The sequence below is a fragment of the Rhineura floridana genome, chromosome 12 (genome assembly GCF_030035675.1).
Source record: "Rhineura floridana isolate rRhiFlo1 chromosome 12, rRhiFlo1.hap2, whole genome shotgun sequence".
Taxonomy (NCBI): Eukaryota; Metazoa; Chordata; class Lepidosauria; order Squamata; family Rhineuridae; genus Rhineura; species Rhineura floridana.
The window spans coordinates 3,715,516-3,730,177 of NC_084491.1; the positions used below are offsets into that span (position 1 = coordinate 3,715,516).

The following is a 14,662-nucleotide window of genomic DNA, read 5'->3' on the forward strand; positions in this document are numbered from 1 at the left end:
GCAGATATCATCTTATCAGGAAGTTCCACACAACATAGGAAGGAGATCTTTAGTGTTATGGCACCAACCCTTTGGAATTCCCTCCCCTCAAATATTACACAGGTGCTGTTTCTGTTGTCTTTTTGGCACCTACTAAAGACCTTCCTCTTTCACACAAGCCTTTTAAGTAGAGATCTTATCCCAGTCTGTATCTGTGCTGGAATTGTTTTTTAAGATTTGTAAAAAAAAATTAAAGTTATTTTTAAAACATTTAATGATGTTTTATAGATGTTTCTAGTGTGTTCTTGCCTGTTTGCCACCCTGGGCCCATTTTGAGAGGAAGGGCAGGATATAAATTTAATAATGAAAATGATAATAACAAATTTACATGGCCAAAATCCAAATGTTCCTTTTTAGCATGTTTCTTATTATCATTCTAGGTAGCTGTGGAGGAGATGGCAACCCTTTTGAAGGAATTCAGTATGGCTTGCACAAAACCAAAATCTGTGTACAAATGCAAAAGTAGATGGATGTACAGATGTTTATTTTACTGCTAATGAGAACTGATGGTTGCTGTTGCTTTCCCCATTTTCTGTTTTTCTCCCTTTTCTTTTTTACTTTAAGAAATTTGCATAAGGACACTTCCGGGAAGGGTGACTTCGCTTGTGCCTGCTTTTTGAGACGAGCTCTCGTCTCAGAAGAAGCTTTTTCAGTTTTAAAATCAGTCAGAACGTTCTTTTTGACTGGTAAAGATTTTCTCCCGGGCAGGGAGAAACGTAGAGATTAACCACAAAAGCCTGTTTTTGTTGGGAGGACTGGATTTCATTAATTTATGAGAGAAGGTTCAGCCAGCAATGCCGGGCGGACTTCCAACAAGCTCTAACTGATTAAGCGACACGTTTATCTTTTCTTCGAAGAAAAACAGACTTTAACAGGCAAGCATCCTTCTTTCTATTTTTTTTCACTTGGTTTAAATTGTTGCAGCAAAAAGAGATTTGTCAATGAATTAGCTATAAAGAATTTCTGGGTGAGTTATAACTCTTCTCTTTTATTCACGAAATTAAGGAGGAAAGAAATTGAAAAAGCTTATCTTTGTTTTTATTGCAAAAAGCTGGCTTGGAAGTGCATTCTAAAGATACAAACGGAAGAGGGATTTCTATTTCGAGGAGGGGAAAAAAATAAATAAATTTGATTTATGAACTTTGGAGTATTATATGTCCGGGACTATTTTCTTTTTGGTCTATTTCATTTTGACGAATCTACTTGTTCACGATGCCACTAACTGTTTTGAAGCTGGGAACTAAATTTGTTTTGTATTCCTGAACATATAAGAGATAAGGCAGGCTGTACTGTCTACACTGTGATGTCATCAAGCCTGGAATATTAACCCAATTGTGGCTGAAATAATTTTTGTTTTTGTGGTTTTAAGAATGGCAATCAGGAAAGTGGCTGAGACCATGGAAGAAATTATGTTTCAGAAAATAATGGATGAGACTGAGATAACGAAACAAACTCTGAGACAGGGTAGACAGGAGATGAAAATTGAATTTGGCAAAATGACGCAGGAGCTTAAAGAAATAGGGGATCTTGTGAGAGAGGAGATTTATGAGATTAGAGATGAGAAAAGAAAAATTAAAGGGAAGATACAAGCCCTGGAGATTGGAACAAATGTGGAATTGGAAAAAGATTTGGAGTTTATGGATATTAGAAACAAAGTTTATTGTTTGGAATTCAACGTTGTCTCTGAATAAATTAATGAAGATATTAGAGATAAAGTTATCAAGGTCTTGGATAATTTTCTGGACTGGAATGATGTGATGGAGCTTGACATAGAAAAAACCTATGGAATTAACTACAGATATGTGACAATGGAAAAATTCTCAAGAGATGAGCCAGTGCATTTTGTAAAAAAGAAGAACAGAGATATGACTTTACAACAATGTTTCAGCAACATATTCAGAATTGATGGCAAGGAAATATTTGTGATAAAGGAAATTCCCATCAGACTCTTATTATATGACTATGGCTATGACAGCAAGATTATTATGGGATACTGATAATGGAAGAATGGATACTGAAATTACTGGACTGAACAGAACTATTGAAGATGGAAGATGGAATTAATATTGATAATGGAATAATGGTTATGGAAATTACTGGACCTAACAGATTTGATGAGATGGATTAATCGGTATGTTTATTTGGACTATGGCTATGACAACAAGATTATTATGGGATACTGATAATGGAAGAATGGCTACTGAAATTACTGGACTTAACAGGATTATTGAAGATGGAAGATGGAATTAACATTGATAATGGAAGAATGGCTATTGAAATTATTGGACCTAATAGATTTGAACGAGATGGATTAATCAACATGTTTATTTGGAGAAAAATTGAAAGGTATATCTCTCAAGGAACTGAAACCTCTCTTTGACTTTTTGTGGAAAGAATAAAGTAATGTTTATGAGATTTGATGATTAATTAAGATAACTACTGGAGGAAAGTGATTTTATAATATAATTTTAGAGATAGGATTGTTATATATTGTAGACCTATAACTGATCTGCGACAAATCGGAAGTCAACATTTTATTTTATTGTTTAATTATTTTTGTTTTGTTTTGTTTTTTGTCTTTGAAAATTTGAATAAAAATTAATGATAAAAAAAAGAAAGAAATTTGCATAAGGAGTGAAGAAACACCCATAGAAAGGCACCGATCGCTCTTCTCTTCACCCCCTCCCCCCACACAAGGGTCTGTCGTCAGTCTGCACCACAGTCTATTGCTGTTCTTTGATATTACTCTTGGACATTACTTTGGAAACACCTGTTAGGAAGTGGTTTATAAACCCATAAATAGTTGACCTTTGTTTTTATTGTATTTTTAATGCTTTTATTGTATGGTTGCTGTCTGTTTTGTTTTTAACTTGTTGTAAACCACTTTTGATTTTTTAATGAAACAGCAGTATACAAATATATTTATAAATAAATAAATAACACAAAATCCTGTTTCCCACCTCCAATGGACCAGGGTCCCCTTTGGCCACCCACAGGGAACCTACCTGCGCCAAAGTCCCTGCAGTAGCAACATTTGCTGGAAGAGCCGCTGGCTTGGTGCCAATGTCCTGCAGACTGAAACTCAAGCCCTGCAGGAGGCTACTGGCGGAAGCTGCCCCTGAAGAGAAATCAAAGAGGATTGTTTTGTCCTTCAAGCAAACAAACTCCATTGATGTCTGGACCAATAATCTGATCCAGGCAAGCAATTCAAGAGCAGCTGTGGATTTGACAGCCCTGGATAACCAGGCCAATGTATGTCTCTCTCTCTCCATTCAAATGATGGCGCTAGCCTGCATGTCTGAAGCCCCCCCCCATCCCAAGCCTTTTTGAAATGGAATCAGAGCCTTCTTGCCTGTGGCACCTGGCTTCTCTTCACCAGGGAAGCTCACTTGGCAGGCACACCTTTGTCTTTTTGGTGCCAGGCTGGGAAGCTTCTCCCAGGCATTGTGAAGGTTTTTAAAATTAACTCTCCCTTATTTATTGTTACTGATCGTGTCTTACCTGCCATCTTTTGATTGTGATTTTTAATTGATGCCTTAGATTAAAAAAAAAATTTCATTGTTAAGCACCGTGAGAACACTGCGTGCTGAAGGCCAGCAGGACACACATTTAATAAAAATAAATAAAAAAATTGAGCTCTGGACAATCTACCTGAAAGGAATTCTCAGATTCAAGCCAGAGGCCACAATAGATGACAACAATTGCTTTCTATACCACTTTTCACAGAAATAGACACAGTCAGCAGTTACCTTGGAGAGTATTGCTGGGCTGGGCCTGCATACAAGGTGCGCCGCTGGCCACCAGCCTGTTCTGCAGGGCATGGAAAGCACTTGGGGCTGTGCTGCTCGGGATGGCGGCCGAGGGGGTGGGGCTTACAGAGGGGCTGTCTGCTGCAGAACTTGGCCTGGGGGGGAAAGGAAATGGTTAAGTTAGCAACAAAGCCGCAGCCGGAGGATGTCAAACACACACAACACACACAGACTTCTTTATTCAGACAAGATCTTTGTGTGGGGCAACTGCGGAATTGCTCAGACACCAAGAAGCTTTCCTTTCCCTCAAAAAACTCCCTTTGAGCGGCTTGCTCTCCACACACCTTTTCAGGTGTGCACCTGCCCAGTGCTGGAGGCACATGGCAGCCTGGATGGCAGCTTCTCCTCTCTAGCGCTGACTGTAGGCTACTTCTTGCTTACATGAAGCTCACTTTAACAATCTAAGGGGAGCCCTGCGGGACCAGACCAATGGCCCTTCTCGCCCAATGTTCTGCTTCTCACAGTAGCTAACCAGATGCTTCCAGGGAGCCACAAAAAGGGGATTAAGGAGCTCTCCTGCTCTTGATCCACAGCAAATGGTCCTTAGATCACTGAGAGAGCATACAGCCATCATGACTAATAGCCAGGTCCATCATTTATGAACGTGTTTAATCTCCTTCTAAAGGTGGGGTGTATATTAGTGACCATCAAGACATACATAACTCTGAAAGGAAGGGAGGATTAAAAATATTTTAAAAGTAAACGAATGCTTCCTGTGTCAATGAATTCCATAAATGAATTATTTCTCAGAACTGATTCGTGCTGGGAAAGCACTGACAATGCAAGATTAGTGAAGTGACTTTTTGTGATGACTCATGCACAACTGCAGGCTGCCAAATGATGACTGGGCTGACCTAACGGCATCAAAGGCCAGCAGATACTCACTTTGAGGTGGCAAGCAGACCTGTTACCTCCTTTGCACCCAATGCAGACTGTCCCAACGTCACAGCAAGAGGTTTCCCTGCAGCTACTGCAAAATGAAAGAAGGAGTGTCCTCTATGAGACCTTCTCTAGCAGCATGTCTCAAAGACTGAAAACGGAAGCATCAACCTTCAGCAAGTAATAGGCTGACACTGCCATGAAAGATGCAAGAAATACCATGTCACTGTGTGATTCATTCGGCACATACAGCAGGTAACAAATCAAATGGATTCTGCACTCCAAGCAGCTTCACTGCCTCCAGAGGCCTTCAAGTTTGGAAGCAGCAATCAGCACTCCTGCTGATTCCACTTACACTACTTGTGTCTTCTTTTTTCCCTCTTTTACCACAGTACCCTTTACTACCTCTTTTCACTGGCCAATCATTCATAGCAGGGCATGTCTTAATGCATCTTGCATACAAAATACACAGGATCGGAAGCAAAATTATGTGTTTATTGCAGTGTTTTGAATACAAATGAAAATCTGTCTTGCACATTCCACCTGTCCATGTATGGTAAGAAGGAATTCTTGTTTGGTTCAAGTTTACTTCTGCATTTCATTATTTTCTGTGAAAAGAAATAAAGTTTGGATAATTAAAAAATAAAAGGAAACAGAGACTTTCAAAGCTGGTAAGTTTATGCTTCAGTGATTAAATAGCAGTTAATTTGTACAGTAAAAAAAGTTACTGTTGAATTAACTAACTAAACAGAACAAACGTATCACATTTTACAGCTTTGGAAGTCTCCATGTTTGAATGTGCTCAAACTGATTTAGTCAGTCCTGTTCCACATGAAGGTCTCTTCTGGAATGGGATCAATAGCCCACGCTAACTTCCAGTTTAAAAGTCTTGCTTAGCCGGTTTATCCCCCAGTGTTCCAGATGTGGCTATCCAGACTCCTAGTTCACACAGAGCTCTGGTGCGAACACAAACCACTGGACAACTCTAGGAGTTACCTTCTAGCACAGTGTCACACCATGTGCTCTTCTGCAATGGCACCCTTTCCTTACAACAAATACTGCTTCTTCCTGTTCTGTACCCTTCCTTCATATGCTAGGGCTACCTCGCACGTTATGTGGTGGTGAACCATTATTTGCACCAGAATGTGCATATCTTCAGGGAGCTGTGGGCACTCCCAACTCCCTAACCAGCATACTTGCATAAGCAATGCATCTACAAAGACAGGTGCTGCATCCAAACATGCCACAGTTCAGAAAATCGTTTATAATCAACTACTCTGAGTAGGACAAGCTTTGGATGCCAAGGTCTTAAACTGACCAGACCTTTGAAACTCAACATGCTCCAGGCAGGTTTCACAGAGCTGTTTTCTGCCTTCCACCAACCAGAATCACCACATTGCCTGGGGAATACCTGCAAATGTAGCAGCCAAAGCCACTCCTTAGCTTGCATTGTGACAAGAGTAATAGGCAGTCCTGCAAGAACCTTCCAGGGTTAGCTGAGGGATTTCTGGGGCCTCAGTTTGTCTTCGTCCCCCAGCAGTGCAAGGATACTGCCAGGTCATCAATAAAAATCCATAAAAGGGCCTCGGGCTTTGTGATGATCATACCTTCCACTGGAATGCTATATTAGTTTAGTTCATTTTCTAACATAATGAGAATGTAACAATTCAAACTCGCTCCACAATTCCAGCCTGAAAACATGTCTACATTAAGAAATATCATGTTCCTCTCTCGTTTGCAATACAACTGCAACTTGAAATTGCTCTTGAAAAATATTATCTAATTGTTCCCTGGAACTAAGACCAGTGCCAAAACCTTGCATGCCAGACAATACCAGATTCCAGGTGCTTGCTTTGTGCTATCACAGACACCAGACCAAACTGTTAATCCATCAGCCTTATCCATGACTCTCCCAGTCAAAACACAACTCCAGACTATTTACACATGACATCTGTGACCATTATACCTGCCTGCCCACCTCTGGGTATTTGCAAGCTAGCTGCACTTCCCAGGACTCACTTTCCGGTGGTACATCCAAGGGTGCTCCATTTCCCATGCCAGCAGCTTCCCCGTGGGAGACGATCGTCACCTTGATTTTGGCTCGCTTAGCTTTGCAGCCGTGAGTTGGACTGGGGGCCTGGGGCCTCTTCAGCTGCATTCGCAGATCTTCTTTCTCCCCTACCTCCGACTGCTGCTCTGAAGAGACTGAAACCAGATGATACAAGGCAGCTGACTTGAACCTGAGTGCACAAGGGAGCTCCCCAACACAAACTTGGACATCTGCCCCTGCGTATCTCTGCAGCTTCCTTCATGCTACCCTGTGCCAGAAAGGGCCTTTGCTTCTCCTGGACCAAGAGCCCTTCCTTTCCACTCAAAGCCCTTGTTGCCAATTATCAGTATGAAAAATAAATGGATTGGAACTGCCCTTTTCCAATGGCGTAATATAGGAATATGAGAAGGGAAGGAGTGGGGAGGACTTGTGGGGTGCAAAGGAAATGGACAATCGGGAAAGTCAGAGGAAGAAAGCCACTGGAAAGGCATGGTGAACTGCACTCAGGAGGGCAACAGAGCGACCTCATTTCAACGTGTACCAGATTCCACAGCAGGGCTGCAATCCTAAGCATCCTAACTTGCAACTAACTCCCACTGACGTCACCAAGACTTACAGCTTCATCTTAACAATTTTTTAAACTTGGTATTATTGATTTCAGCATAACTTATGTGCAAGTAAACATGGTCAGGATTTGGCTGCTAAATCAGATTCTCTCTGCTAATGTCCATCTTATATTTTTTTTGTCTTCAAAGCCCAGCCTATGGTAGCTATGTACTCTTCTTTTTTCCCCAAAAGGAGTAATGTGTTTCAAGTCCCAAAAACTACACCCTTAAACAAAATTCAGAGCTGCCTCCCCACTCTGACCAAATGGCAAGCCAGACACAGACAGCTTCATTATGTGACCTCTCAGGAAACCGATCCAGCTATTTACAAGAACCAACAACATTCAGCACCTTCTTCTCTGGGCATCTTACACACAGTAAATTCTGTAGGGCTGAGGTCAACCCACCCCCAATATGTTATCATACCAGAATGCACAGATGATAGAGAAGCTGCAGCATCTAAGGAGGGGTGTTTTTGCTATGAGATATCGGGCATCCATAGCTAATGGTTGCAAGAATGGCAGAGAGTAAAACTAAAGACTTCTTTGTCCTGGATGGGGAACCAATTCATGAACCAGAATCGTGCCAAGTAACCAATTTCACCCAGACCTCGGGATGGAGCCAGCTTCCCATGTACTAGGACAAAGAATAACATCTCTTTGACACTTGGTCCTAGCTCTGCCCCACAGTCGTTCAGGACAAGGACTACATATATTTACACACAAGTAATTTCCAAGGGCATCTTTGTTGAGATGAAGAGCTGCCAGCACTTCCCTGCTGTGCCCCTCACCAGGCAATGACAGAACTGGATATCCTTTTGTCCTCTCCTCCACACACCCGATTCCCCAAAGCTGAAGCAAATGCAACCATATCCAAGCTAGCTCAAGTCCAAAGCATGAAGGAGTGCCGAGAATGTGTAGAATCTCATTCGACAAAGCTGCTGGGGTGGTCATTGCAGCCCAAACCAATTAAGGATTCCACACACTACTCCAGGGGACGGGGAACCTGCGGCCTTCCAGATGTTGCGGGTCTCCAACTCCAATCATCCCTGACCTCTGGTGATGCTGGCTGGGGGAGGATGGGAGCAGGAGTCCAACAAGATCTGCAGGGCCACAAACCCTTGCTGGACTCCATTCATTGGCAGCTCATAGCCACCAAATTTAGCTGAGCCCATCCTCACTTTGAGGCAACCTGACAGTTCCATGGGAGCTCCGTCAGATTTGCAGCTGATTCTTTACCCGCTACTCTGGGGAGAAAGAGGATGCCGTTGTGAGCCTGAGTTTTCGTGGAGGCGGGGCAGGAAACTATCTTCCTCCATGTGTTAAGGAAGATAAGCCAGCAAGTTCCAGTTAAGTGACTTAGCTTCTATGTATTCAGGCTGCTGAAGAAAACCGAGTTAAAGTGCAGTCAGTGAAATATATATGTGTATGTATACATAAGTGTGTGTGTGTATATATATGTGTACATATATATATACAGTATACACATATATATGAGAGAGACAATACACACATTTCTTCTATTTGATGAATACACTGCCATCAAACTGTGTTTTAGTAAGAGCTGGCAATGTTGCTAATGTTACTTTCACAGTGTACGCATGAATAAATATACTTTCCACACGCAATCCATCATCTGAGCTTTGCTTGGATTTTGCTAGCATGGCATTTGTTTAATAGTGTTACAGCCACTTGCCCTAGGTGGGAATCAGGTCTCCTGCCGTGACAGGGACCCAACCACTGTACCCCACCCTTGTAAATCCATTGTGGAGTTCAGTTCATACAATCGCAGATTTTTAGGGATGGGGCATCAAGGCCACCAAATCAGACTGGAACAGGGAGACGGGGACGGTCTCCCCATTATATTCGTCCAGATCAAGCAGGAGTGTGGAACCTCAGGCCCAGGGATGAAAAGCGGCCCTCCAGGCCTCCCTGTCTGGCCCTTGAAACTCTCCCCAGAGCAGGAGGGTCTGCAGCCCGAGTAATTCTGCCTGGCTGGCCCTTGTCCCTGACCTCTGATCTCACCTCCGGCTTGCCTGGATGGAGGATAGAGAGGGGAGTATGAGTGTGAGTAGAAGCCAGGCTACTGGACAAAGGTAGAATTTGCGTCTGTTGCTCCGCCTGGTCTTGCCTCTGGCCCTGCCCACCACTAGTACATGGCCCTTGGAAGGTTGTCCAGGAGGGGATGTGGCCCTCAGGCTAAAAATGGTTCCCCACCCCGAGACAGAGTCATACCAAAAAGCAACCCCCCCCCCAACAAAACCCCAACCTTATTAGCATGAGGCACTGTCAGAAATTTGTCAGGCCACGCTGCACTGGAACGAGGCTTGGGCAAGGGAGCTTCCTGGTGACTGCAGCCCACGACGAGTCAGATCTGTCTGCTCCCACATTGATGTACAGAGTCCAACGTCCACCACCAGAAGGCGGCATGGCGCTGCCTCACAGAAGAGCTACCTCCAGAAGCCATCCACACTGCTACACCCAGAACCTCAAGCCAAGTGCTCAGTTCCTCCTTTGGAAAGCTGTTTGCAACGTCCTATGTTCTGGGAGCACCATGGAAAAAGCAGGGCTGGCACAACTCCAGGTCCAGACGGAAAGGGTTGAGGCCCACTGCAAAAGTGACTGCCAACACTGGTGAAATTTTAAAAGGGCTGCCGAGAGACAGAGTTCAAAACTCTCCATCGCTGGCCGTGTAAAAAAGTAGGGTGGGGTGGGGAGAGGAGGTGGTTCATACCCTGCGCTTGCATCTCTAGCTACTTTGCTTCTGCGCCCATTAAAGCCACACGAGGACAACAAGGGAAAGGAAGGCTCCCAAAGGCCGCCAAAGCAGCGCAAGGAGGGAGAGGGAAGGAGGGGGACGGAGGAAGAGAGGCAGCAAGTGAGGAGATACTCACCAAAGAGGCATGAAGAGGTGCCAGGAGGAAGGGATTTCCTCACCAGCATGTTTTGTTTCAGAAATGCAGCAAACTGAGCTGAAATGAACCAGAGAGAATTACAGTATCGCAGCTCGTGTTTGAGGGGGGCTCCCTCCTACCCACCAGGAGAAGAGACACTCTGCCGCTGGCTGGCAAGCAGACCCAAGAGGCATCTCTCACCAGCATGACTGCAGTCCAGGCTTCCCCTACCCTGGTGCCCTCCAGATGCTTTGGACTACAACAGCAGTGCTGGCTGGGGCTGGTGGGAGCTAGAATCACAGAGTTGGAAGGGGCCTATGAGGCCATCGAGTCCAACCCCCTGCTCAAGGCAGGAATCCCACTTAAAGCATTCCCGACAGGTGGCTGTCCAGCTGCCTCTTGAAGGCCTCCAGTGTTGGAGAGCCCACCTCCTCCCAAGGTCGATGGTTCCATTGTCATATTGCTTTTAACTGTTAGGAAACTTTTCCTGAAGTTCGGTTGAAATCTGGCTTCCTGTAACTTGAGCCTATTATTCCATGTCCTGCACTCTGGGACAATTGAGAAGAGATCCTGGCGCTCCTCTGTGTGGGAACCTTTCAAGTACCTGAGCAGTGCTATCACGTCTCCCCTCGGTCTTTTCCTCTCCAGGCTAAACATGCCCAGCCTCGAGAAGACTGAGGGGAGATATGATAGCTCTCTTCAGGTATTTGAAAGGTTGCCATGCAGAGGAGGGCCACGATCTCTTCTCAATCATCTCAGAGTGCAGAACACATGGGCTCAAGTTAAAGGAAGCCAGATTTCAACTGGACATAAAAAAACCCTTCCAAACTATTAGAGTGGTATAACAATGGAACCAATGACCTAGGGAGATGGTGGGCTCTCCCACACTGGAGGCATTCAAGAGGCAGCTGGACAGCCACCTGTCGGGGATGCTTTAAGTTGGATTCCTGCACTTAACAAGGGGTCGGCCTTGATAGCCTTCTAGGCCCCTTCCAACTGTACAATCCTATGATTCTAACTACCACCAGCTCCAGCCAGCACTGCTGTATGTTGTAGTCCAAAAACATCTGGAGGGCACCAGCTCAGAGCAGCACAAATCACTGTAGCACTTCACCAGCCCCTGGGCTCTGAACCCCCCCCAACCCCTTGACCAGTGAGGTAGCAGAACTGGGCAACTTCTGCATTAATCTCTCTCAAACAGACTAGGAAGGTTGCAGCACTTTCAGCCATCTATCGAGCAGGGCCACTTCCTGACAACAAGGACTTTTAGTCATTTCAGACAGATGGTTACCTAACTGGAAAACAGTTGTCACAAACAACATGAAACATTTTAGAAAGCAAAGAATGACGGCTGTTTGTGCGCAACACAGCATCAGTCCTAGGATCCTCCCAAGAATAGAGGCACGCGGCGTAAAGCCTGCTAGCATTGGCTAGCAACTACATCACAAACGTTGTTACTATGAGCATGAATTCTAACAAAGGAGGGGAGCAATCATGCTGCCACGCACGCACTCTCGGTTCTGCACTGACTATACTCGGCTGCTAAGATGCTCCTAAATCTATAAGGACAACCAAGAGTGAAGCTGAATTCAGAGAATGGTTAACACACACACACTGCTGCTTTTCCGAAGGTGTGATGTCTCTGTCTAGATTTCACAACTGGGATCCCGAATTTGCACCTGCTAGCAGCGAGGACCGTCTCTTGCACTCAAGGAGTTTCCATCTCTGAGGCCCCAAAGGCCAAGCTAACAAGGACTAAAGCTGACCCAACAACAGCACAATGTATTTCAACCCTTGAGAAATGTTGTCCCCCACCCCATGACATCGAGCATCACAGGAAGAGGAGCGGCTATGGTGGCAGCACTGTGGCAGAGACTGGGCTGAAGCTCCCCTGTTGCCAAAAACAAAAGTCCCAGCAAGGGACCCAGAGAAGAGATTTGGGGTTAAAAGTGCAAGGAGAAGGATCTGTACTCCCAAGCAGAAAGACGGTGTGGTGCTACTGGGAGCTGGCAGGCCTGTTCAGCTGCGTGGGCGTAGAGAAAACCAGGCTGAAGGCTACAGACAACCCCCCCCCCAAATCTATCCTGTGCCACTGCGGTGGGTGGCTCAGGAGAGCCATACTTCTTTGGCACATTTGTGGCAAATCCGTGTCCATAATTAGTGCCGTTCTCTTGGAGTTGCCTGTATTTATTCCACAGACCAGACCATGAAGCACAGCATGTATGAGCTCATCCCCAGATAGGATAAAAGGATTCTATGGTATCTCTCTATCCCTCCTGGTGGTAACCCCTTCTTTCAACACACAAGTTTATCTCATATGCTTCTCAGCAGATATTCCAACATGCAGTCAACGGATGGGGACATACAAATGTATCTGCACGTACGCATTATAAGCCTTTGAAAGACACAAGCAGCAGCCAGAAAGCAGAAAGCAAAAAACAGAAGGCTCTAAAGCCTATTAAGGCTTCTTTTTGAGCAGAAGAGGTTCTTGGCCTCCCTGCGCCCTTGGCTAACAGACGACATGCAGGGATTCTATTCTGGAGGAGACAGACCCTTTCTGAAAGCTGCTTTTCTGAAGGAAGCTTGGGAATCAAAAGCAGGAACTTTGCTCACTGCCCGACTCCCGGTCCAAGCATGCCTAGGATGCGAGGAGTCTCATCACAAAGACAAACAGGGCAAGTTACCTTGAGATTGCTTGTGGGTCAGCACTGCTGCTTCTGTCCGCTGCACAGGCCTCTTCAGCTGCTGGGCAGCCCCAATCTGACTGGATTTTTGGACAGATGACATGGTGGCCATCTTAGCCTTGGGGCTGGAGGCGGGGCTGCTGGATACACTGGAGAGATCCTATCCAAGGGAAGGAAAGCCATTAGGGTTGCGCCACAAAGAACATGCTTAGTAACTCTCAGGGGGAAGACCTGTAAGCCTAATGAGACAGCTGACAGTGCCCATGGACCCCACACTTCCCCACTTCCTGTATGAGTCCTAGCCCTGCTAGTGACCCCTTTCATCTGCCAAAGAGGCAATGCCAAAGGACAACCTAGCTATAAGGAGCATTTTGCCAAATTCTGCCAAGTGTTATTTAATTTCAGTGAGAAGGTAAACATTAGCAACGTTATTTCTTACTCCGTGTACACACAGAAAAACCTTCGCTTCCCCAACTATGGGTTTCACTGTGCCCCCAACTTCATATACAGGGCTGACTGCGATCCTCATTTGCAGGCTCACATGATGAGTAACAAGCGCAGAACTGAGTGTTCTCAAAATCTAAGTCCCTGTTCTTATCAAGGCTGGAAACTTGCTGTTTTAAAGTGAAATCTGAGAAGGAAGAGCCTTTCTGGATCAGACTAAGGTGGGCACAGCTAATCCAGAATTATGTTTCCAAGGACTGGCCAATTGCACCTGTGGTTTATGGTTGTAAAAGTAGCACTGAAAGTCGGGCCTGCAATACCTGGCAAAATCTAAAGCCACAGAGTGAAGGTGCCAGAGTCTCACATCCATCCACCACCATCTTTCACTCGAGATTTGTACGCTCTGATCTTTTTTGGGGGGAGGGAGGGGGACACACATTCTATTACCATCAACACAACCATCATTTACTGCACAACCCTTTGCAAGCACACATTTTCCCCCAGCCCTGTCCTTACCTCTGACCCTGAAGGTGAAGCCGGGATCTTGGCTGCAGGAGAGGCCGGCTGGCTGCCTCTTTCTGGCATGTCAAAGGACAGATCCCGTCTAGCTGAGTCACGTGCCGACTTCTTCTTTTTCTCAGCATCTAGATCCCGAGGGTCAGAGCCTGAGTGGCTGTCTGCACGGGTCAGCACTCCAGTCAGGAAGTCAGCTATCTCATCCTGCAGAGGCAACAAGACAAGAGTTAGGCTCCAAGGTAACTCCTGCTCCTAGCCTAAAAGCAGCTTCGTGTAGTTCAGGCTATTTGCTAATGTAAAAGAAATCACTGCTTTTCTATCATAAAAGGCCACAACTCCAGGTGTTTTCCCAACGCCTCACCTTTATACCAGGTGTAGCGAACCTTTGTCCCTCCAGATGTTGCTGAGCTACATCTCCTGTCAGCCCCCAGCAAGTATGGCTAATGGCCAGGGATGTTGGGTGCTGTAGTTCAGCAACATCTGGAGGGCCAAAGGCTCCCTTCACCTGTTTCACACTGTTTTCGTATTTTTATGCCAACAGAAAATTAAATGTATCGAAATATGATATGGGACCTCCAGAAGAATAGCATGGAGTATGTGCAGGTCCCTGCAGAATAAACAGAGGAATGAGAAATCTTCCAAAGCAACCAAAAGCAAGGGGGCAATGTAGAAATGTACTCTCTGTTGTGTGGAAGCACCGAAGATCCATTGCAGCAGGACTGGCCATTCAGTTGAAAACTGCC

The 14,662-nt window shown here is 45.2% G+C and overlaps 1 protein-coding gene across 8 annotated transcripts in view; it reads right to left on the bottom strand.

Moving 5' to 3' along the window:
* Nucleotides 1-14,662, bottom strand: part of KANSL3 (KAT8 regulatory NSL complex subunit 3) — a 34,242-nt gene that overhangs the window by 6,072 nt on the left and 13,508 nt on the right. For 7 of the 8 annotated variants that reach the window (XM_061593542.1, XM_061593541.1, XM_061593546.1 and 4 more), the window contains 7 exons: nt 13,920-14,123; nt 12,960-13,119; nt 10,276-10,353; nt 6,747-6,932; nt 4,734-4,818; nt 3,789-3,943; nt 3,045-3,157 (listed from right to left, as the gene is read on the bottom strand). In XM_061593542.1, coding sequence (XP_061449526.1) covers nt 3,045-3,157; nt 3,789-3,943; nt 4,734-4,818; nt 6,747-6,932; nt 10,276-10,353; nt 12,960-13,119; nt 13,920-14,123 — 981 coding nt within the window. The remainder of the gene's footprint in view (nt 1-3,044; nt 3,158-3,788; nt 3,944-4,733; nt 4,819-6,746; nt 6,933-10,275; nt 10,354-12,959; nt 13,120-13,919; nt 14,124-14,662) is intronic. The other variant, XM_061593547.1, reaches the window with a different exon arrangement.